This window comes from Sorex araneus, chromosome 9 (genome assembly GCF_027595985.1).
Source record: "Sorex araneus isolate mSorAra2 chromosome 9, mSorAra2.pri, whole genome shotgun sequence".
Lineage (NCBI taxonomy): Eukaryota > Metazoa > Chordata > Mammalia > Eulipotyphla > Soricidae > Sorex > Sorex araneus.
In genome coordinates, this window is record NC_073310.1 from 22,139,241 (window position 1) to 22,164,280 (window position 25,040).

Below are 25,040 nucleotides of genomic sequence, written 5' to 3' on the forward strand. Positions count from 1 at the left end.
TTTCACACAGAACACAGAATGGAGGTCTTAGACTCCTGAGCCAGGAATTCTGGGCCATGTTCCTTCAACAGGAAGATGGGTGTCACATCATGGTACAATTTGTGACAACCCCTGCAGATGCATTTTAATCTCTCAAGTGAGAGCTGCAGTTTAGAGCTGTGGCATCACAGGGTCAGGTTTGAGCAGGTGGGTGTGAACAAATGTTAAGTGAGGAAGGATATTTGCATGGAGGCCCCTCCCCCCGCAGAGGCAGACAGGGGATAAGAGTAGGTAGATGAGTGAGTTCCAGTGTTGAGAGTCAGGGAACAGCGTTCTTGGGGGCATTTCTACTATGGCCTGGGCTGTGTTTCTCCTCACTCTCCTCACCCAGGCCACAGGTGAGATCTCTGGGGCTGGGCGTGAGGGGGATTCTAGTTTGATTCTATGTTCTCTCCTCACCTGTGAAACATCTCAAACTCAGCAGAGTGTGGTTCTCACTTCCCCCTCCTATTTTTCAGGTTCTTGGGAAACCCAATATGCCCTGACTCAGCCTTCCTCCTTGTCTGAGGCTCTTGGACAAACGGTCACCATCTCCTGTGATGGAAGCAAAAGTGACATTGGCTTTTACTTATATAGTGTCTCCTGGTACCAACAGCAGCCAGGAACACCTCCCAAACTCTTGGTTTATGGTACAAGTTCTCAGCCTTCAGACATCCCTGATCGCTTCTCTGGCTCCAGGTCGGGCAACACAGCGACACTGACTATCTCTGGACTCAAGCCTGAGGACGAGACTGATTATTACTGTTGCTCACGCAGAAGTGATAACACTTTCCACCGTGGCTGTTTTTCATAAGAAAGTGAGACAAATACCTGTTCTCAACCTCCTTAGACTGCCACACTGCTGAATCTAAGTTTTGTGGCTTTAGTCTTACTTAAAAAATTTAGTGAATGCAAAGTTTAAATAACAAAGAAATCTTCATGATTTTTATTTACCATATATCCATTTTCCATAGCAGAGAGTCTCTTCCTTGCATGCCTGGCTGTCTTCCCCGGGGCCCCTCAGAGGGGATGGGCTCCAGATTCCCTCCCCACCAGAGGAGAGCTCCTGGTGGACACATACCACCAGAACTAGCTACAGCCATGCTCAAGGGCCCTCTCCACACGTTCGGACAGGCCTCATGCATGAAGGTACGGCAGAGGAACCCAGGTGTGTGTAATCCCATCAATGGCCAACATCCAGAGACTTGAAAGCGAGCTCCCAAAAGTGATATCCTGTAGCCTACTTCTCTCTCTGGGAGAAACTGGCAAGCTTCTGAGAGTTTCCTGCCTACATGGGACAACCTTGCAAGCTTCCCATGGTGTATTCATATGCTAAATCCAGTAACAAGCTGGATCTCATTCCCCTGACCCTGAAAGTGCCCCCAGTGCAACATCCTTGGGAGGGCCCAGTCGAAAGAGACTTCTAAGATCTCAGGGAAAGGACGAATGGAAAGGCTACTGAGCCCGATCAAGAAATCAGTGATTAATGGGATTTCATGATCGTGATTGTGATAGTGTCATTTTTCATGTGTATCACTTACTGGGGGCCGGAACGATAGCCTAGTGGCTAGGGCGTTTGCCTTGCAAGCGGCGGACCTGAGTTCCATTCCTCTGCCGTTCTTGGAGAGCCCAGCAAGCTATGGAGACTATTCTGCCTGTACAGAGGAGCCTGGCAAGCTACCCGTGGCATATTTGATATGTCAAAAACAGTAACAAGGGGCTGGAACGATAGCACAGTAAGTAGGGCATTTGTCTTGCACGAAGCCCACCCATGTTCAATTCCCTGCATCCCATATGGTCCCCAGAGCACCGCCAGGAGTAATTCCTGAGTGCATGAGCCAGGAGTAACCCCTGTGCATCGCCAGGTGTGACCCAAAAAGCAAAAAAACAAAACTAAACTAAACTAAACAGTAATAAGAAGTCTCACAATTGAGACATTGCTGATGCCCACTCAAGCAAATCAATGAACAACATGATGACAGTGATGATTTAATATTTTATATCTAAAATACTGTATATGCCTTCTAGTTTTATTATATTCACATCTGTGCATCTGCTGGCACTATTATGCTTTAACACTTTTATGTCATGTAGGTAAAAGAAATTCCTATTTCATTACCAGTACCTCTCAATTCCCTCCTACCTTAAACTCACATAAACAAAATTATATATTATTTGTATTTATATTCGCTTATTTCATCATTTCACATTAATGAAATCATTAACACATAGACCATGTGTTTGGTTTCTTCTGCTTCCTTTTCAAGATTTTTCCTTATAGCTCTTGAGATGGCTCAATATTTCTATGAAAAAATTCCAATATATGGATATGTGTATAATAATATATCCAATGTTGGAGTATTCCTATATTAATTTAGTTTCCTTTGTAACTGAATTTTTCTGGTTGTTCAGAAACTGAGCAGTCTTGGAAGCTAACCTAGATATATCCATGTTTTGTAATAAAAAAACTGTCATTTGTGAATTGCTTGTTTATTTTTGTTTTGGGGCCACAGCCAGTGATGCTCAGAAATTATTCTTTGCTCTACACTCAAGAATTGTCCTTAGTAGCAACTGGGGAAGCATATGGGATAGCAGGGAATCAACCCAGGTTGGCCATGTGCAAGGCAAATATTCTACACGCTGTATCATATCTCCGACCCCAGCATACTCATTTTAGAACTTCTGAATTTCTTCTTCATCATAGTTGGATGTTGGTGCATAGACTATGAAGATAGAAATTTCTGGAAATACGCCACATCTATGCAAGCGTAATGGTCCGATTCTGTTTGTTTTGCATTCGAATGAATCAATGCTCATGGCCAAGTTCGAGGACACCAACACCACTGACACCTCTGTTGTCACATGTTCCGAGGAACAGTTCTTCTCCAGTGTTGAAAGGGGCATGATGTGATCGAAGCCTTCTCATCTCAATCACACCAAAGATGTCGTACATGATCTGTGCTTGCACCATCAGGTCCTCGATGGATGCTTCTGAAGCCAGCATGCATGCACTGAAAGTACAGACAGTCATTTTAGTCCTTCTTTAATTTGGCAGCCTAGTTTGGCCCTGAGATTTTGGTCTCTCCTTGCTCGTTCTTTGCAGGATAACATAGCCTCAGGTAGTTTAGGTTTATTGGGTTACTCCCGTTATAGTGCTCCTATTCCTCTTTGTTTATTTGTAGCTTCTTTCTTAGTGTTCTGTTGACTTGTAAATAATGTTCTTCTCTTCTCCTTGAGTCCTTTGCATAGTTTATTCAGAGCAAGTCCTTTTTGTATGGACACAGGAAGACTTAACAAATGTTATGCTTTTGTAACCTGGAAGTCATTTGACTCTACATGATATTTTCCTCCAGGGCATCTGTTCTCTAGACCTAAGCCTCAGCTGCCCTTTTTTCCTAGCACCTCCCAAAACAGGGTCCCGACGTGGGACGAGAAGGACCCAGGGCAAGTGGTGAGTTATGTGCTACCCTGGCATCGAGATGGGCCTGGCCAAAGTGCCTAATGCCTAACTATAAGTTAAGAGCTTGGTCATGGACAAATGCTGTCATGATCCAAACAGTGATAACTAGATTTGGACCCTGCTAGGGTGAGGAATGATTAATCTGGCCTGAGTGCTGTGGACTGAGCCTGTGGCAAGATGTTGTCAGGAGAGCTGCCTTGCAAACCTCAATGTATCTCTTGCTATGTCCATACAAAAACAACTAGTATTAAGATGTTAAGTGTTTGGACTAAGGAAAAGGAAAAAAACCTTAAGAGTCAGGAAGGGCTTTCTTATGTTGATTTTGCTACTTGGTTGGGTGTAGCCTAGAGGGCAAGGTGGGAGAGACAAGGAGGAGAAGAGAGGAGAAGAGGCAGGGCAGTGAATCCAGAGAGAGGATGGAGCTGGGAGTGCGGGAGATGAGAAAGATGGAAGATTGAATAAACGGTAACTAATCAGCAACCAGCTTGGTCCTCCTTCTTCCTTCGCCTGTCCTTGGCCAACGGGTATCCCGATAAAGCCCATACACAGCGGTTCCAGAGCACCGAACGAGGGCGGTGAGACACAGCCGTCCAGAGAGCCCACGAGTGCATGCGCCCCTCGGCGTTCCTTAGTTTTTTACAGTTCTTCTCAATGTTGCCATATTGGGGGCTCTTTTAGGGTCAGCGGAATAAGGCTCATTATTGTTGCTGGTTTGGGCATATCAAATATGCCACGGGTAGCTTGCCAGAATCTGCCGTGCGGGCAAGACACTCTTGGTAGCTTTCCAGGCTCTCTGAGATGGACAGAGTCTTTTAGGGCAGGCTCTAATCGTCCTTGCAGGTGCTCCCAGTCTACTGAATGCAAGTTTTTGGTTGACTAGCATGTTGTAACGAACTATAGCACCTGTTGCTTAACTCTTCACCGGTTGGCATCATTGTCACCCCTCACCACGATGAGGCAGTGAACCCTATGGCTCATACCATATTTGGACTCCATCAAATATGGTGTGCTTATTATGGAAAATATATGAAAATATGAAATATTTTTTTTAATTTTTAAAAAGTGAATAATGGCCAAAAAATACCACCCTGAACACTGCCAGGTGTTATACCTAAACAAAACAAAACAAAATAGAAAACCCAAAGACAAGGAGTTAGGAGAAAATAAGGAGGAGAAAGACAAGGGGAAGTTTGGAGGATGCTAGAAAGGAAAAATAGCATTGTAGCACTGTCATTCCATTGTTCATCATTTTGCTCAAGCGGGCACCAGTAACATCTTCATTGTGAGACTGTTACTCTTTCTGGCATATCGAATACGCCATGGGTAGCTTGCCAGGCTGTGTCGTGCGAGTGGGATAATCTCGGTAGCTTGCTGGGCTCTCTGAGAGGGACATAGGAATCAAACCTGGGTCAGCTGCATGCAAGGCAAACGCCCTACCTGCTGTGCTATCACTCCAGCCGATAGAAAGTAAAAATAATGTTAGCAATCAGCTCAATTTTGTGGCTTCTATGAATTTTGGTAGTGCCATTTCATGCCACCAGGGGGCAGTGAAGGCCTTTATTCTGGTACTATCATTATTATGGTTTCACTGTATGTATCACTGTCATCCCATGCTTCATAGACTTGCTCTAGCAGGCGCCAGTAACGTCTGCATCTGTCCCTGTCTTGTGCTAGTGTAGCCCGATGGCATATTGGAAGCTCTTTGAGGGTCAAGGTAATGAGGCCCATTATTGTTACTGTTTTTGGCATATCGAATATGGTACGGATAGCTTCCCAGGATGTGTGTGAGGGGGGTGGGGATACTCTCGGTACCTTGCCAGGCTCTCTGAGAGGGTTGGAAGCTTTTGGGGTGGCCTCTGATCGCCTTTACAAGTTCCCAGTCTACCGAATGGAAGCTTTTGGTCGACTGGCATGTTGTAACGATTTGCACACTGACAAATACGCACCTGCCTGCGTCTCTGGACTGCCCCTGGTATATCTGCGGCCTCAGGTTGATCCCCTTGAGGGTGAGGGGACGCACCTGGAGTTTGTTGAGCAGGACCCTATTGAGGAGGGTCTATGCCAGGTCGAACACCTTTGCCGAGTCCCAGGTCACTTGGTGGTTGGCTGTAGCACCTCTCAGTGGATGAGCCTCTGCACACACTGCCGCCATGGCTGAATGTCCAAGGGCACTGCATCATGGCCCGGTTAGGGCAGGTGGCAACACTGCAGCCACCACTGTGATTTATCTGTGCCCTGCCAATGCTGTTTTATCCGAATCTTGCAAAACAGCCCGCAATGTCTAGCAGGAATCACGCATAGAGTTCCAGCAGAGATCACGCGTTGAGTTTCATGCCTAGCGTGCTGAGCCTGGTGCAGTTTAAGGCGAGATGGTGAGCCGAAATCAGGAGAGGACAAGCGGTTTGGGTGGCATTGGCACCACCTTAGTTTACACAAAATAAACTCAAAAGTCTCAAAAACTGCTTCTCACCGAGTTTGTCTCAAAGGGATGTAGGAGTAGACTGTCCTAATCTGCTGTGTTTCCTTGAGTGCAACAACACAGAAGGGAAAAAAGAAAGTTCACTCAGTTCAAATGTGGATGCCTCCCCTGTTTGCCTTCTGTGACCCATATTTGTAGGGATTCAAATAGTTGTTCTTTGTATGTTCTCAGAGTTTATACCTGAATTAAGGTGTGTGTGTGTGTGTGTGTGTGTGTGTGTGTGTGTTTTAAGGGGGTGTTGCAAATGGTGTCTGACCTCACTAATACTTTTAACTTTTTAACTTGACAATATAGCCTTTTTTTTTTTTTTTTTTTGCTCTTTGGATCACACACGGTGATGCACAGAGGTCACCCCTGGCTCATACTCAGGAATTACCCTGGCAGTGCTCAGGGGAGACCATATGGGATGCTGGTAATCTAACCCGGGTTGGCCACGTGCAACGCAAAGGCCCTACAAGCTGTGCTATCACTCCAGCCCTAGTCTTCTTTTTCTTAAATGCTGTCAAGTGTATTTTTCCCTCCTCTCTCTTCTTCGATTGCAGAGGTGGTTGTACAATGATGGGGGAAGGGGGCATAGAAATACTGACTGTGATGCTTTTCCATTGAGTTCTGGTGCTCGCTGGAGCTGCACATCAGGTGGCAGAGCTTCCCCCACCCAGCAAGAAGTGATCCTCAGGGTTGCCCTTCCTGGCCTGGAACCACACATCTTATACTGTTCATTGGGGTTGTTCTCCATTAGGTTTGGAGTTGACACACACATGCTTTGGCTATCCTACGGGAGCTGCTTGCAAAGTTGGGAATCCACACAGCAGAGCTGCCCATCTGAAATAGCAAATTTTCCTAGATCATGCTGAGCACAAGTGGAGTTATCAGGGATTGAACTGGCAAGGCAGGCATTCCAAGATCTGAATGGCCCTCATGTATTTGGGGAGTTGAGTTGGGGGAAGACAGGTAATTTAAAAGTTCATTATGTTTCTACTTGCATATTAATAACCAAACTAGCTCAGCAAACTTGAAAAAGCTGTTTGAAGGTAGAGTAGAACTCCCAAAGTCGCTATCATTTGGAGAGGCTAAGAATGATTCTGGAAAGCATGCAAGTGCATTGAATTGAGCCATGCATTTTTGTGGCACTTTTATCCACAGGTCATTTCTAGCTGATAGGTGGCACAGGCAAATCCCCTATAAATGAGCAAATTAAGTAACTTAGAGACTTAAAGACTGAGCAGACATTTTGGCATCCAGATAGGGTTGAGAAAATAGAATGGTAATTCAAGGTCGGCCAACAAAGAAGGAACCCAAGCCTTAGTTATAAGTTGCAGAAAATATGAGACAGTAACATTATTTTTAGAAGATTATTGAAAAAATAAAGAGAGGATATAGTATTAAGTTGGTTTTTTATCTTTAGTAACCATAATTACAGAGAAAAGACTTATAAGCATACAGTATTTACTTATAGAAATTTGATCATGTATCTATAAATATAGTGATCTAGAAGAAAATCACCCAAGAAGGTTGAAAAAGTTGCCTGTGGCCAGTCAAAAATAAAGGACAAATTCAAATAAGATCCTTGGATAGTATGACTGTTCATAAATACCACACTCTACAGATAAAATGCAGAAAAATGTAGCCTGATTTTCTCTGCCTCTCTGATTATTATCTCCATGTAACACCCACCGTGGGATACACAATTCAGTCCTGAATCTGGCTAAATATCAAAGCAGGATAAAATAAAGTTGCAAGTTGAATAATGTAAAGGAGATTTGAAGAGAAACAGAAACAAAACCTATTGTTGCTGGCAGGTGCCCTTATTTGTTGAAATGGCTCCCTCCCTGGTGTGTGGCTGGGTAACCCAGGAGTGACAATCAGCTTCTGAGACTCAGGACAACAGAAGCTTCAGCACAAACATGTGTGGATGGGTTAGTGACAAGTATGTACCTGAGACACTCACCACCAACAGCCAACCATCAAGAGCAGGTGTTTACACAAAATGGTAACATAACTTTGCCAATGTTAGAGAGAACCTGAAACATGGGCACCACAAGAGGGCGTTTCCTGGAGTAGCACCATACTCAGGGATCACTGAGGCAGTCACATGACAACCTAAGACCCAGGAGAGTAGGAAGGTCATCAACGTGTGGATATCATCACATTAATTTTCCTCTTCAAATCATGTATCAAAAGGTTTATATGAGAAAAAATTTATATCAAGGAGAAATAATTTGTTTGATAATTGTGCTATGCAGAACTACAGAGGTGCCAGAGGTAGTCTATTGCTGGTTCAATTTCTGGCACCGGATAAGTCTTCTGGGTTTTGCCTTGGGGTGCCAGAGCACCACCATGGTGGCCCTGGTGGTCCACAGCACCATACAGTGTACTTGGCCCAAAGCAAGATGCAGCCCGGGCATTGAACTGCCAGCCCTGTTAGCAGAGTATCACTGGGAGTCCTCCACCTTCCCATGAATGCCAAAATAAGATATAAAATCAAGAGAAATAAAAATGAATAACAATGGTTTTTAAAGTAATGCAGAAACTTCTGGAGTCCAAGGCCAGGCCAGAGAGGGCTGAGCAGAGGCAGGTGCAGGAAGCAGCTTTGCATGCAGGCCCCTCCCTTCTCTGGGGCAGGGCAGGGATAAGAGCTGGCAGAGAGCCAGGCCCAGGGTTGGGGTGTCAGCAGGCAGTACTCTGGGCATCTCCATCATGACCTGGGCTCTTCTCCTGCTCAGCCTCCAAGTCAGGGCCCAGGTGAGGCTCAGGGAAGGGACCCTGGGAACATCTGGGCTCACCCTTTGTCTCCCCTCTTCAGGTCCATCCAGAATCAGCCTGAACTCACCGGTTTTTTATTTTTCTTTATTCAGGAATCAGGGCCCAGAATGTCCTGTCAGCCTCCCTCAGTGTCTGGGACTCAGGGACAGACAGTCACCATCTCCTGTACAGGAACCAGCAATGACATTGGAGCATATAACTATGTATCCTGGTTCCAGCAGCAGGAGGGCACAGCTCCCAAAACCCTGATATATAATGTCAATAAGCGGCCGTCAGGGATCCCTGATCGCTTCTCTGGCTCCAAGTCTGGCAACACAGCGACCTTGACCATCTGGGCTCAAGCCTGAGGATGAGACTGATTATTACTGTATATCATATGTAAGTGGTGACACTTTCCACAGTAGCTTCTATATACAGGGAAGTGAGACAAAAACCTGTTCTCAACCTCCTCGGGCTGCCAAACTTCTGAATCCAAATTATGCTGCTTTTATCTTACTTACAAAATTTTAGTGAATGCAAAGTTTAAATAACAAAGAAATATCCAAAACTTTTTATTTTATAAATTTTTATACATTTTTCCATATTTACCATTTACTATACTCATTTCTAATTCTCTCACTATATCTGTATTAAAGAATAGATTGTAGGAGTTAGTTTAGTCACTTATAAAATACTTTAGAATATTTTTATTTCTTGTTTCATATATTTCAAAATACTTGTTTTATATCTTATATTTTATATTTTGTCTTTAAGATATTATATTCCTTCTACAGTTTTACTATATTCACATTTGTGCATCTGTTAGCACTATTATTCATGAACTCTTCGATGTCCCTAAAAGTAATTCCTATTTCGTTACCAGTACCTCTCAATTCCCTCCTAGCTTAAACTCACACAACAAAAATATACATTATTGGTGATTATATAAGATCTTTGCAGTCATTTCACATTAATGAAATCATTAACACATAGACCATTGTGTCGGTTTCTCCTGCTTCCTTATCAAGTTTTTTCTTTTTTTTTTTCATTTTTATTTTATTGAATCACCATTTGGAAAATTACAATGCTTTTAGGTTTAAGTCTCAGTTATACAATGCTGAAACAACCATTCCTTCACCAGTGCCCCTATTCCACCACCAAAAAAAAATTTAAAAACACCAAAATCTCAGTATACCTCCCATTCCGCCCCCCACCCCCCAAATGATAAATTTCACTTTACTTTCTCTTTACTTTGGTGACATTCAATATTTCAACAAAAACCTCACTATTATTGTTAGGAGTTCCCCACTAGAGTCATACCTGTTGTGAAGAGATATGAAGTCTCGCGGCCACGATTGTGGCTGCGCGGTTTTGGATTTCTGTATTTTAACAACTAAGTCCAGGGAAATTTCTTCCAGATATTGGATCATTGCAAGCTTGTAAATCTCATTGATGTCCTCATAATATGGCGGTTGCCATGCCCTTCACCCCCCAACAATGAAAAAGGCAAGAAAGAGAGGGAGAGAGAGAAAGAGAGAGAAAGAGAGAGAGAGACAGAGAGCGAGAGAGAAAGAGAGAGAGAGAGAGAGAGAGAGAGAGAGAGAGTTCACCTCCTGGGTGAGTATGGGGCCGTGGCTTAGTTCTCAGTCTGGAGACATTCTGCATGGAGCTGCCCATACCAAAAGTAGTATAGCTGGCCTCTGGAGTCATGCTCGTGCAGCTGCGGAGATGGTTCAATATTTCCATGAAAAATTCCAATCTATGTTATTTGTATAATATTATATCGAATATTGGGGTATTCATATACTAATTGAGTTTCCATTATAAATGAATTTTTCTGGTTGTTCGGAAACTCTGCAGTCTTGGAAGATAACCTAGATATATCCAAGTTCTGTAATGGAATAACTGTCATTTTTTAATTGATTTTTGTTTATTTTTATTTTGGGGCCACAGGCAGTAATGCTTGGGAATTATTCCTGGCTCTGCACTCAGCAATTATCCCTAGCAGTAGTTGGGGGACCATTTGGGATACTAGGAAACCAACCCAGGTTGGCCATGTGCAAGGCTACCCACTGTTTTATCTCTTCGATCACAAAACAGTCATTTTAAAAACGTAATAGGTATCTTGTAGCAGACTACCAGGTAAGTTGTGTCCAGTCTGCTGCATGCATTATTATCTGTAATTTCTTCACTATGCCTGAAAATTACAAAACCAGAACTTTGCTTAGCCTGAAACTAACATGATTAGGTTACCATGGTTACACATCTCCAATCTAGCAAACTAGTGAATCATTTGGTTGCTTTGAACTCAGTTACATTTTCTTCCTGCTATCGTGTCTCTTCTTTCCTGCCCTTTACATTCTGGGAGTGCTCAGACAAAGATACAAGCCCTTTTCTAGGTCCTACACCAAATTTCATGCCTTAATGAATTTTTATATTTGTCTGCACCCTACAGGATCTTCAGATAGATGAATCACCTGGGTGCGGTTTTAATTATGAGCTAGTTTTGTATATAACTCTCATTTCTTTGTACTTTTTTGGTTGTAGCAAGAAAGGGGACTGGAGCAATAGCACACCACAGTTTGTCTTGCACTCGGCTGACCTGGGTTCAATTCCTCTGCCCCTCTCAGAGATCCTGGCAAGCTACCGAGGGTATCTCACCAGAAAGCAGAGCCTGGCAAGCTACCCGTGGCGTATTCGATATGTCAAAAAACAGTAACAAACAAGTCTCAAAATGGAGATGTTACTGGTACCCGCTCGAGCAAATTGATGAGCAACAGGATGACAGTGACAATGACAGTGACAGCCAAGATAGAGAAATTTATAAGGAATACACAGAAGGTTGCAGCCTTCTTACCATAGACTAATATGCAAAATGGAAGTCATTTTCTCTTATGGGAATCTGCTTTTCCCTATAGGGGCAGAATAGTAAAGAGGCTCAAGCAGCAAGGATTCTAGCAAGCATTGAAATTGGATAAATTAGCCAGAAAAAAAGGGGAATTAAACATAAAAAAAAATCTAAAAAAATTAAATTATTACTTTCTTTGCCTGCATTGATCTTCTTCCTGTGACAGTTTCTGTGCAAGACCGAGTTTCAGGATAAAGAGGAACACTGTTGGGTGGGCCCAGGGAGCTCAGGGTAGAAGGACACCTAGAAACCACGGGTGCGCATATGCAGACAGGGATCATGAAATAGTCAGGAGATTTTTCGTCCTGTTAAAATTTGTGGAGCATGCACAGTAGCTCTTATCTGAGAACTTGGACAGAAACTCCTACTCCTCATTCCATCCCTCTCAATCCATATAAGTATGGTCACTCCAGCTGTTTTTGTAAAGCAAATATGGTGGGGGCCACATCTGGCAATGCTCAGGGTTTACTTCTGGTTTGAGAGGTTATAGAACCAGTTGGTGCTATATAGACTCCCAGGCATCTCCAACCTAGCTCATTAAGCTTGGTGGACTTCTACACTGTATCCTCATTGTGTCTCTCTGCTGTGCTCTGATGGCTGTGAATGCAATTCTGATTTTGTAGTACAAAGGTATTAAACTTCAGTGAGAAAAGGGCTTTTGTGGGGGCAAATTTAGCAATTCACGAGGGATTGGGAGGGATGGAGGATTAGTATTTGAAATAGATTTCAAAATTAAAAAGTCTATGTGGAAGAAATACAGACAATCATCATGTCATGATCAAGTGATATGCACATAAAATAGAACCTACACTCCTAAATATACTTTTATGTAATGGAGAGCATCAAGGTATTTAGAGCAACCTGTGTAGATCTGAAAAAAGTAATAAAATAATAGTAGTATATTTCAACACCACTCTCTCACTGCCTGATAGATCAACCAGACAAGAACTCAATAAGAATATGTTTATTTATTCAAAAAATAAATACGAAAATCGGAGTGATAGTACAGCGGTAGGGTGTTTGCCTGCGGCCAACCCGAGTTCAATCTTCGGTATCCTATATGGTCCTTCAATCATTACCTGGAGTAATTCCTGTGGTAGAGTGTGGAAAAGAACCCCCGAGTATCACTGGATTTGACCCAAAAAGCAGAAAAACAAATAGAAAACCATGGTGCTCTCTTGCACTTGCGTTCTGTGGTCTAGCGCTGCTTTCTCCACCTGGGGTAGCCAAGGCATTGAACAGATAAAGGAGAAAATAAAGACCAGGCTGGTTGGTATCAGTAACAGTTCATTCCAATCTCTTCTGCATTCATCTCTGATCCCTGGCGCCCCATCCACCTCTCTTCTAGCCTTAGTTATATCCCCAAATCATGAAGAATTGGGTAGCAGTTACACATAGGTGTGATCATACAATCAACAGATATAAAGTCCTTTTGTCAGGGGAAGCTTTTCCTAGGACAAATTCTCATCCAGCAAGATGAACTGCCTACGGGCGAATATCATCTCGGGATGTGTTTCTCCTTTTCTTAGTCCTATAACCAATTAACCATTCATCTTAATTCTACTTCTTAATAATATGAGTCATTTTGTGTGGACACAGTAAGAAATACATTGAGCTTATAGGGTGGCTATTCTGGGGACATCGCACTATATAACTCAGTCTACAGTGCTCAGGCAAGATTAGTCTTTCCTAACCCTAAGCAGGGTCCTAATCCTGTTGGTAATCTTTGGATCATGACAGAATTTGTCCATGACAATGCTGCTAACTTATAGTAAGTTATGGTGCTTGGCCTGGCCCATTTCGATGTCAGGGTAGCTCACAGCTTGCCCTGGGTCCATCCAATTCCTTGTTGGGATCCTGCTTTTTGATGTGTTAGGAACTATGGGCAACTGAGGCTTAAGTCAAGAAAACAGATGTCCAGGAGAGAATATTATTCAGAATCAATTAACTCCCAAGTTACAAAAGCACAGCATTAATTATATTCCTGTGTCTATACAAAAAAGGACATTGCTCTAAAGTAACTATGCAAAGGACATAAGGAGAAGAGAAAAGCAATATTTCACTTACAAATACAAATCCAGAGTTCTTAAAGGATCTGACTTTATAAGTCAACAGTCTGATTAGGTGATAAAGGTGATGGATGAGTTGGGGAAGCAGAGCAGAGAGAAGAGGTTACAGATAAGCACAGAGGAATGGGAGTACCTCAGGAGCACTGTGATGGGTGTAACCCAATACACCTAAGCTCCCTGTGGCAAAGGTGTAAGGACATACCAATGTTAAGCCTAAAATGTCTAGTGCTATATTCCAATAAACTGAGGAATGGGAATATCTCAGGAGCATTGTGATGGGTATAAGCAAATAAACCCAAGGCCCCTGCAGCCTGTGAGAAAGCACAAACCAATGTTAAGCCTAAAAGGTTTAGAGCTTTATTCCAACAAGAAAACAGTGGTCTTAAAGGAATGAATTGAGAGGACAGGTGTAGCAGATCTTTCTAGAGCTCTTCACCCCTCCCCCACTCCCGATAGTTCGAGTACACATTCTTCCCAAATAAACATTACACATTCTCCAAGATGTTTGCACATTTTGAGACAAAACATCTGACTCCATAAATTCAAGAAAATAAGAGTTAAATCAATTATGTTCTCAGACCATGTTGCTTTGAAAGTGAAAGCAATCACAAACTGAAACTGATATGGAGAGAGACTCAAATAGTTAGATTTAAAATTTACTACTGAACAATCTAGGGAAAGTAGTTTTAAACAGGATATAAAGAAGGCCAAAAGATTCCTCTAATCTTGTGCTTGCTGCTCCACAGTCCCAGGGGAGGCCTGCCTAACGCTGATAATACTGGACCCATCTAGAACAGGAGGCAGAGTTCTAACAGGAGGAAGAGCCCTCTCTCGCGGTGGGTCCCAGCAGCCTCCACACTGAACCTTCATCACTTTAAAGGTCTACATCACAATACCTGAATTGTTGGCCACTTGTGTGATTGTGCAATAGTTCAACTCAACAAACTATATCTGTTCACAGTTTTTCTTCCTGTCATTCTTTGAGATTGGACAGAAAAGATGGAAAGCAGTTGCCAGCTGTATCTTTTAGTATCTTCCAGAGTGGGTGGGGAGGGGTGGCTCTAGCAGCAGGGTGTAAATACTACAAAGACTCATCCTGACCATAAGCACAGGAGAAAACCAATGGGAAAACACGTAGAACCCATCCAGCTCAATGAAGAAAACACAATATCACTGAAGCCATGAACAACAGCAGTAAATCCTCAGACAGTGTCTTCAGTGAAGTTATGATGAGGATGTTCAGTGAGTTCAAAGAAGCAATAGTACAGGTAGTCAGCAAAGCAAAAGGAAGTATAAAACTTGAAATGAGAAAACAATTACAGTCAGAAATCACAGAAAATAGGAACATTGTAGATGATATTAAAAATAAAGTCTATAGAAGCTCTGAGCATCAGAATAACAGAAGCTGAACAGAAGATTAAGGAGGTCCTAGACCAGAATCGAGAAACCACTAGAAAGCAGCAGAAGTTGGAAAATACTGAGACGAAATGAACAGCCTACCAGAGAACTATGGGATGTGTTCAAAAAGGAAAACATAAAAATCATTGATTTCTCTTGAGAACAGGCAGATAAATGTGCAAAAGAAAAACAAGTTAAAAAAATTGATGAGAATTTCTCAGAATTGATGATTACAGGCACCAAGATCCAAAAAGGCTGCTGCGGTCCCAGTGAAAATAGGCCCAATCAGGTAAACTCCAAGACATATTGTACCCAAAGACAAAATCCAAATATAGAGAAAGAAGACTGAAGAAGATAAAAAAAATTTATTCAAGGTAAAGACCATTAAATGAACAGCAGATCTACAAATGAGGTTTTATGTGTCAAATGAACATTGAAGGATATAGTGCAGAAACTAAATGAAATAAACATGTTGTCAAGAATCCTCTACCTGGCTAGATTATCATTCAGATTTGAAGGAATTATATAGAACTTCATGGACAGACAACAGCTTAGGGAACTAGAAGCCTTGAAACATGTTTTGTAGGAAGTGTTTAAAAAGTTCCTATCAGGGGCAGGAGAAACTTCCCATCATGTGGAATTGAGTATATCACTGACTATCGGTTCATCTGGTTGTCCTTCACTAGATCAATAAAGGTTCAAAACATACAAACTCATCATAAATTGACTTTTACTAGTTTCATTTCTGATACTTCTACCCACCATTTCTTGGTTTTATTGGACCTATTATATGAAATACATTTGTTATATGCAACCAAGTGGCTGGGATGGAACCTGGGGATGTTGGTGCAGAGAGGGGACATTCGAGGTGAGAGTGGTGTTGGAGCACTGTATATCTGAAACAACTCTATTATGAGCAACTTTGCCAAACAATGTGTCAATCAACATTCTTAGGGGAGAAAGAAAAAGAATAGTTTCCAAACAATGACCTGGGAGGGGCCCTGGTGGAAGGAAGATTCCTAGAAGCAATAATGAAGATGACAATTACCAGAACATAAGGGATGCCACAAAAACTGTGTTAAAAGATAAGTTTATAGTAAGGAAAGCACTCATCAAGAGTCAAGAAAGGGCCCAAATAAATAATCCATCTGCATCAGGAGTGATTCTTTATTGTAGAGCCAGAAATAATGCATGGCATGAGCACCAAATGAAAAGAGGAGGAGGAGGAGAAGAAGGAGGAGGAGGAGGGAAAAGAGGAGGATGTGCAGGAGAATGAGGAGGAGACATTGGTGGTGGGAAATGTACATTGATGAATGCACAGGTGTTGAAATATTATATGACTGAAACCCAAACATGAACAACTTTGTAATTGTGTATCTCAGTGTGATTCAAGTAAATTTTTTTTTAATTTTGAAAAAGTGAATGATGGTAAAATAAATACTGAGCATCACCAGGTGTGATCTCAAAACAAAACAAAAAAAAGTAGAAAACCAAAGACAAGGAGTTAGAAGAAAACAAGGAGATGAAAGATGAGAAGTTCAGAGGATGTTAGAAAGTAAAAAAAGTGGTAGAAATCAGCTTAATTCTGCCACATTATGAATTTTAGTTATACCATTAGGTGACTCCAGGGGGCAGTGAGGACCTATATTTGGTACCATGGTTTACTGTGGTTTACAGGAAATCAACTTGAGAGGATGTGGGGAGAAAGGGACCCTTCTACACTGCTGGTGGGAATGCTGGCTAGTTCAGCCCTTTTGGAAAACAGTATGGACGATTCTCAAAAAACTAGAGGTTGAGCTCCCATTTGACCCAGCAATACCACTGCTGAGAATATATCCCAGAAAAGCCAAAAAGTATAGTCAAAGTGACATATGCACTTATATGTTCACTGCAGCACTGTTTACAATAGCCAGAATCTGGAAAAAACCCGAGTGCCCTAGAACAGATGACTGGTTGAAGAAACTCTGGTACATCTATACAATGGAATACTATGCAGCTGTTAGAAAAAATGAGGTCATGACGTTTGCATATAAGTAGATCAACATGGAAAGTATCATGCTAAGTGAAATGAGTCAGAAAGAGAGAGACAGACATAGAAAGATTGCACTCATCTGTGGAATATAGAATAATAGACTATAAGACTAACGTCCAAGAATAGTAGAAATAAGTACCAGGAGATTGTCTCCATGGCTTGGAGGCTGGTCTCTCATTCTGGGTAACTCAGGGAAGGGAACACCAAGTAAAATGTGGTTGGAGGTCATGTGGGGGAAGGGTGATGCGGGCCGAATACAGACTAGAGACTGAACACAGTGGCCACTCAACACTTTTATTGCAAACCACAACACCTAATCAGAGAGAGAGAACAAAAGGGAATTCCCTGCCATAGTGGCAGGGTGGGGTGGGGGGAGACGGGACTGGGGAGGGGGGGAGGGATGTTGGGTTTACTGGTGGTGGAGAATGGGCACTGGTGAAGGGATGTGTTATCGAACTTTGTATGGGGGAAACATGAGCACAAAGATGTATGGATCTGTAACTGTACCCTCACGATGACTCTCTAATTAAAAATAAACTAATAAAAAAATAAAGAATATAATATTCCAGGTAAACTAACTAACTAACTAACTAAATAAATAACCTAGTTTCAAATTAAAAAAAAAAAAAGAAAGTCTCAAGAACTGCCTCTCACTAAGTTAGTCTAAACGAAGGGAAGTAAGGGTGCCCTCTTCCAAATCTGCTGTCTTTCTTTGAGTACAGCAACACAGAAGGGAAAACCAGAAATTCAGTGTTGTTTTCTGTTAGTTCAATGTGGCTACCTCCCCTGTTTGCCTTGTGTGCCCCACGTTTATAGGGATTCGAATAGTTGTTGTTTGTAAGTTCTTGAAGTTTATATCTGAATTAAGGGGTGTGTGTGGTTGGGGTGGGGTTATGGTTTTCTGACCTCACTGATAATTTTAACTTGACATTGCAGTCTCTTTTTCTTAAATACTGTCGAGTGTATCTTCCCCTTGTTACCCTTATTTGATATTACAGAGGTGGTTGTACAAGGATGGGGGGATGTGGGGTATAGAAAAACTGACTGTGATGCTTTTCCATTGAGTTCTGGTGTTCACTGGAGCTGCACGTCACGTAGTAGAAATTCCCCCACTCAGCACCAAGTGTTTCTCAAGGCTGCCCTTCCTGGCCTGGTACCGCACATCTTGTACTGTTCATTGGGGTTGTACTCCATTAAGTTTGGAGTTGACAAACACATTTTTGGCCTTGTTACAGCTGGGGTGTTTTGAGGAGTTGGGAATCTACACAGCAGAGGATAACTTGGGAGTGACAATCTGCTTCTGAGAATCAGCAAAACAGCTGCTTCAACACGAAAAAGCATGGTTGGGGCAGTGAAAAGGACGGGACGTACCTGAGAGACTCAATACTGGCAGCCAACCATCAAAAGCAGGTATTTACTCGAAAGGGTAACCTAGCTTTGTCAATGTTAGAGATAACCTGAAACATGGGCACCCATAAGAGGGCACTTCCTGGAGTGACACGGTATTGAGTGATCATTGAGGCAGTCACATTACAGGCAAAGACCCAGAAGATTAGGAAGGTCATGAATATATGTGACGTCAGCACGTTTATTTTTCTCTCCAAATATGGTATCAAAGTGTTTCTATGAGAAAAATTTATATCAAGGAGAATTAACTTGTTTGATAGCTATGCTCTGTAGAAATACAGAGGTGCCAGAGGTAGTCAATTGCTGGTTCAATCTCTGGCACCAGATCAGTTTCCTAGGTTTGTCCTTGAGGTGCCAGAGCACCACCATGATGACTTTGGTGGTCCACAGCACCATACAGTGTACTTGGACCACAGCAGACACAGCCTGGCATTGAACTAACTGCCAGCCCTGTTAGGAGAATATCACTGGGAGGGGCCTTCATGCCTCATTGAATGCCAAAATAAGATTAAAAAGTAAAGAGAAATAAAACTAAATAGTAATGATTTTTTAAAGTAATGCAGAAACATCTGGAGTCCAAGTCAGGCCAGAGAGGGCTGAGCAGAGGCAGGTGCAGGAAGCAGCTTTGCATGCAGGCCCCTCCCTTCTCTGGGGCAGGGCAGGGATAAGAGGTGGCAGAGAGCCAGGCCCAGGGTTGGGGTGTCAGCAGGCAGCACTCTGGGCATCTCCATCATGACCTGGGCTCTTCTCCTGCTCAGCCTCCTCAGTCAGGGCCCAGGTGAGGCTCAGGGAAGGGAACCTGATAACATCTGGGCTCAGCCTTTTCTTCCTTCCTCAGGTTTATCTAGAACCAACCTGAACTCATCAAAGTGTGTTGGGTTTTTTTTCAGGGATCTGGGCCCAATCTGCTCTGACTCAGCCTCCCTCATTGTCTGGGACTCCGGGACAGACAGTCACCATCTCCTGTACAGGAACCAGCGATGACATCGGGGGATATAGCCGTGTCTCCTGGTACCAGCAACAGCAGGAGGGCACAGCCCCAAAAATGCTGATTTATAAAGTCAATAAGCGGCCATCCGGGATCCCTGAGCGCTTCTCTGGCTCCAAGTCTGGCAACACAGCGACCCTGACCATCTCTGGGCTCAAGCCTGAGGATGAGGCTGATTACTTCTGTGGCTCGTACAGAAGTGGTAGCAACACACAGTGGTTCATGCTCATAGGGAAGTGAGACAAAAACCTGCTCTGAGTTATCTCATCCTCCTTCCCTAATGAACTTAGATTTTCACTTGTTTACATATTTATTTTGAAACTGAATTATTATAAACTTATGATTTTTGATTTTTTAAATTTATAACGTTCTCCAAATTTTTTAATATTTAGTCTTTTAGCTGCACATTATATTGGATTCCAATTCTCTCTGAATTTGTATGGTATGCAGGCATGCACAATAATAAAGTCATAAACTCTTTGAGGTAATCGGTATATCCACCTATAGAGTTGGAGAGTTTTTGGATGAATTGGCATTCCATAATTTTAGTCCTTTAGACATGTGTTTTTATAGTCTTACCTTGAAACATCCATTAACATTTTTATTTCATAACATATTTCTCCTCTTAAATAAAGAAACTTCCTATATACCATCAGTTCTTTCCAATATTTCTCCTCCTTAACTCTACATAAAAAAATTTTAAATCCATGTCAACACATTTGCCTTGTTTCAGAAGTTCATATATTCCTGTTAGGGATTCATATAGTGTGTTAATTATTTAATTTTTGTTATTGATGTCAATATGGTCTAGTTCATTCATGCTGAAACCTACATCAATACCTTACTAAACAATAGTTCATTTTATGACTATAATTTATTTGTCACTTGAAAAATTATTCAATGAATAAAATTAATCACCGATTTCTGGAGTTTTCATTCACAACATACAAGTAAATTGACACTTGAAATCTTTTAAATAGGACTCTCCAGAAGCAAACTGAAGTAAATTGAAATGTGAACACGACTAAGTGCTGCAGAATTTGGAGGTCCAGAAACTTCAGGGTCTGTAGACCTGGGATGAGAGTCCAGGAACTTTAGTGAATCCATGGAGTTAGGTCCTAAGCAGTTGGCATGGCTCCAGCAGTGTTGAGTGCTGCGACTGCAGAAATTTCAATCGCAGGAACCATGGCCTGCCCCATTCTCAGGGAGCCCGGGATTTTAACCACAGGAAACCAGTGTGTCTATAAATTTCAATTGCTTGACTTGCATTTCCACAGAGGTTTAGGTTGTGAATTTGAAGAGTAAGACTGGTGGGTGAGTCAACATGACAGAGCTTGTCACTGTATGTTTATATTTGAAATGGCACTTTTCTGTAATAAAACTTCAAAAAATAAACAAAAGAAAAAAGAAAAAGAAGGCCAAAACTTTGTAGAAATCATGCGTTTTTCTTTCAATTTACTCTGTCTTTTCTTGATTCTTAGGACCAGAGAAAGAAATTAGGAAAGGACTAGAAAGAAACGAGGTGGTTTTCAATTCTTTCATTTCCATCCAAGTCTCTAGGTTTCCTAACATGGAGGAAAAGGGAGGGATTGGAAGAGAGGATTTAAAGCTCAAGTGTGCCTTTCCCAGTTGTACCTTTTATCAGTCTTTGTAATGCAGTATGTGGCCACCAGGTGGAGGTAAAAAGGAGGGTCGGAAAAAGTCATTGCTGTGGTTTATTCAGAAAAGTATGATGTACCACAGCTGCCTAACCGTCACTCTTCCTAGAAGAAATATGGGTGGAAGTACTAGTTTGGTGGCTATTCTTGAGTCCAGAGGCACAAAGTGGGAAACAGGAAGTTCACAACTTTTGATGTTCTTTAAATGCTGGGGTTTCCCTCCTAATCTACCTTTTATCATCCACATATTGAGTTAGTCAAATAGCTGTCCTCTCTCTGTGTGCTGCAGAGCTCTCAGCTGCGTAGGATGGAGAAATATTGGTGTGAGCTCCTACAGCTGGAGTGGAATCCGATGCTGAGTATATTAAATAACTTGACCTTAAAGTGGTATTTTTTTAAAACAATGTTTTTGAACTTTTAATTCTCCTTTCCTTCTTTGTTGCTTTAGTAGTGGTAGGGTGTGTATGATGACTAAGGGTTGTAGACACACTGAGTATGGTGCTTTCATATTTAGTCGTGTTGCCTACAGGGGCCACACATCAGATTTCAGATTTCACTCAGCACTGTGATCCCTTGGGCAGCTTTTTTCTGGTATAAGAGTTCACATGTCTCTTAGTACTTATGTCCTGGGTTACAACTCTTTAGTTTGGTGTTCACACACACCAGGATGATGTATTGCAGAAAATACCTTATGGTGCTGGGATGCAGGCAGCAAAGCTTCTAATTTGAAACAGCAGAGCTTCCAGGATCCTGTTCAGGACATGTGGTGGCACTGGGTGTCAACCAGGAAACCTAACTCATGCCTGTCAGGTCCTTTAAGCAGTGAGCTAGTCGACAGACCCTAACTCACGATTAGAGCACAGGTATTAGAGAATGTGAAAATTGAAGAAAAAGAAAAGACAAAATATGAGAAATTGAAGATAGATTTCCAACATTTGAAAGGATAAAGAGGGGATATAATGTTATGTTGGACTTCACTGTGCAGTGTGGAGAGGAGGGTTCATATTCATATATCATTTATAAAGAGAGATTTATGTATCACTCACCTATACACTCACAACTTCACTGAGCTGAAGGAAGCCCAGAATATTGAAACTCATCTGTGGCCTAGTAAATGTACATGAAGTAAAACAACGAGACCAAAGCATGTCCTAGGGTTCAATCCTCTCAATTTGCTCCCCATTACATTTGCCCTCATCTCATACCTTGACTGCAGGAACTGTTGACTCACAGTAGCTCAGGAAAGGAAATATAGGATGTCTTCACAGTTGATTAATGTCTTTCCTTTCCGGATCATTTAGTTCAGAGAAGGAATGTTCTCAGCCTTCTCAGGGACCCACAATTGCAATGACATTTAATGAGAAAGCCTCTTCTTTTGTGAGAAATCCCTCTTCCTTCTTCTCCTTCTACTTGGAGCACCTGAATGAGTTCAAAGAAGTAGCAGGAGTATGCAGCTTCACCTCATTAGACCCTCTGCAATGATCCCAACTTGGGCTCCTTCATCTACTATTTCACATCTATTAGTGTCTTAAAAACTCCTGTGGCCACCCTGCTCAGTGTGTATACATTTAGGAATATGAGTTTTTCTGATGATTTGAATTGTAGAGTTATATGTATTGCTTCTATACTGATGGATTTACCACTTGAAAGATTACTTATTTACATTACCTTGCTATAGATTTTTATTAAATATTATGGTATGCTTAAAAACAGTAACAATAGGGGGCTGGAGTGATAGCACAGAGAATAGGGCGTTTGCCTTGCATGCGCCGACCCGGGTTCGAATCCCAGCATCCCATATGGTCCCCTGAGCACCGCCAGGAGTAATTCCTGAGTGTAGAGCCAGGAGTAACCCCTGTGCATCGCCGGGTGTGACCATAAAGCGAAAAAGAAAAAAAAACAGTAACAACAAATCTCACAATGAGAGACGTTACTGGTGCCCGCTTGAACTAATATATGAGCAATGGGGATGACAGATTATGGTATGCTTATTCTCTATTTCAAAAATATTTCTGTATGCATATATTTAGAGTGGATGCTTTGTAGATATTGCTGGGTTATTCTGCTCTTTTCCTATATTTTTTTTTGTCATTTTGATTTGAGGACAAGAGAAAGGATGGGATGGTACTAGAAATAAATGATGCGGTTAAAAACATGGAGGAAAAGGAGAGGAACTGGAGGAGAGATTTTCCAGTTCAATGTGCTTTCTTCATGAGTTTTGATGATACAATACATGGTCACTAGGGAAGTAAAGATCTTGGTCTGGGGAGATCTTTGTGTGGTTTATCTGAATTGGATGAAATACCAGTACCTGCCTATCCCTAGCTCTTCCTGGGAAAAAATATGGGTGGGCGACCAGTTTGGTGGATCTTCTTGAATTCAGAAGCACAGAATGAAAAACATAAAGTTCAGTGCTCTTGATGTTTTTTGAAATGCAGAGTTTCCCTTACGAATATTTTATCATCACATTTCAGTTACACAAATAGCTTTCTTCTGAGTGTTCTTGAGTCTTTCAACTGCATAGTATAGTCATCCCATTTTTCATCGATTTGCTCAAGTGGGCACCAGTAACGTCTTCATTGTGAAACTTGTTGGTACTGTTAAAGGCATATCAAATATGACACAGGTGGCTTGGCAGGCTCTGCCCTGAAGTCAGGATACTCTCAGAAGCTTGCTGGGCTCTCCAGAAGGATGGAAGAATCAAACCTGTGTAAGCCACATTCAAGGCAAACACCCGACCCACTGTGCTATAGCTCTAACGGTATAGGGTAGAGAAATAGAGTCTGAGTTTGGTAAAGCTGAAGAGGAGCCTGTGGATGAATATTTATTTGACTTGACAGTAAAGTTGGTATCTGTGAAAAGTTGATGTATTTGTAGTTCTCTTTTCCTTAACTTCTTAGTTTTTGTTTGTTTGTTTGTTTTTGTGGTTGATATCAAAGGCTTCTTATCACACTGACTATGGTGCTTTCACCTTTAGTTGTGTTGCTCATTAGGGCCACACATTCAGCATCAGAGTTCCCTGGGGATCTTATTTCCTGGTGAAAAGATCTTCTAGTACTGCTCAACATTGGGTGTTCCTAAGAGTTTTGCTGTGCACACACTTGGATGTTGTATTGCAGAAAATCTCTTCTGGTGCCGGGATCCGGACAAATCTGCCAATATGAAACAACAGAGCTTCCAGAATCATGTTCATGACATGTCGTGATACCAGGATTTGAACTTGATAGCTTACTCATGCAAGGCAGGCTTTCTATATTAGAAAGTGTCAGAACTGAAAAAAGAATCAAAGAAAAGAAGAAATATGTAAGAAATTGAAAGTAGTTTTCCAAGCCATTTCCTGTCCCTCTCCCACGATTTTATTTAAATATTGTGGTTAACGAAGTTGATAAAAAGGCATCCAATATTTGTTGTTAGAGGCAGTCAATATTGCAACACCAATCCCACCACCACTGTCACCTTTCCTCTACAATTGACTCCATTTTCCCAAACAGCCTTCAATCATGCCCCAAAGGAGGCGCACAATAATTTATTTTATGTTGCTTTTCACTACTAAATGAAGAATGGAAAAGTCAAGGAACACTTCTGTATAGGAAAATTTGTGAAAATTTTATATCACCGTTGGTATATTAAGTCCTTGTCTGAGGGTTTACTAAGCAGTTGTTACAGTTAAGTCTTCTCTGCAATTTTTGTTAGTTCAGATTGTTAGAAATGTTTGTTTGAGAGTGATTGTCTTTACATTACATTACCTTACAGTCTGGTGTGCTATGACTGGGATATTTTCCAAGCTTTTGGCAGGAATAACGGTGAGACATAATCTTAGGTTGATATTTCCAATATAGGTTGGAGAGTGGAATTATAGTAACATATCATTTATATAGAGA

At 41.8% G+C, this 25,040-nt stretch overlaps 1 gene segment (V, D, J or C); it reads left to right on the top strand.

Moving 5' to 3' along the window:
• Positions 1-331: 331 nt before the first annotated feature.
• LOC129407081 (immunoglobulin lambda variable 2-18-like) lies at positions 332-19,741 on the top strand. The segment is given in 2 exon segments: positions 332-377; positions 19,404-19,741. Coding segments are annotated over 2 exon segments (384 nt in total).
• Positions 19,742-25,040: the final 5,299 nt, after the last annotated feature.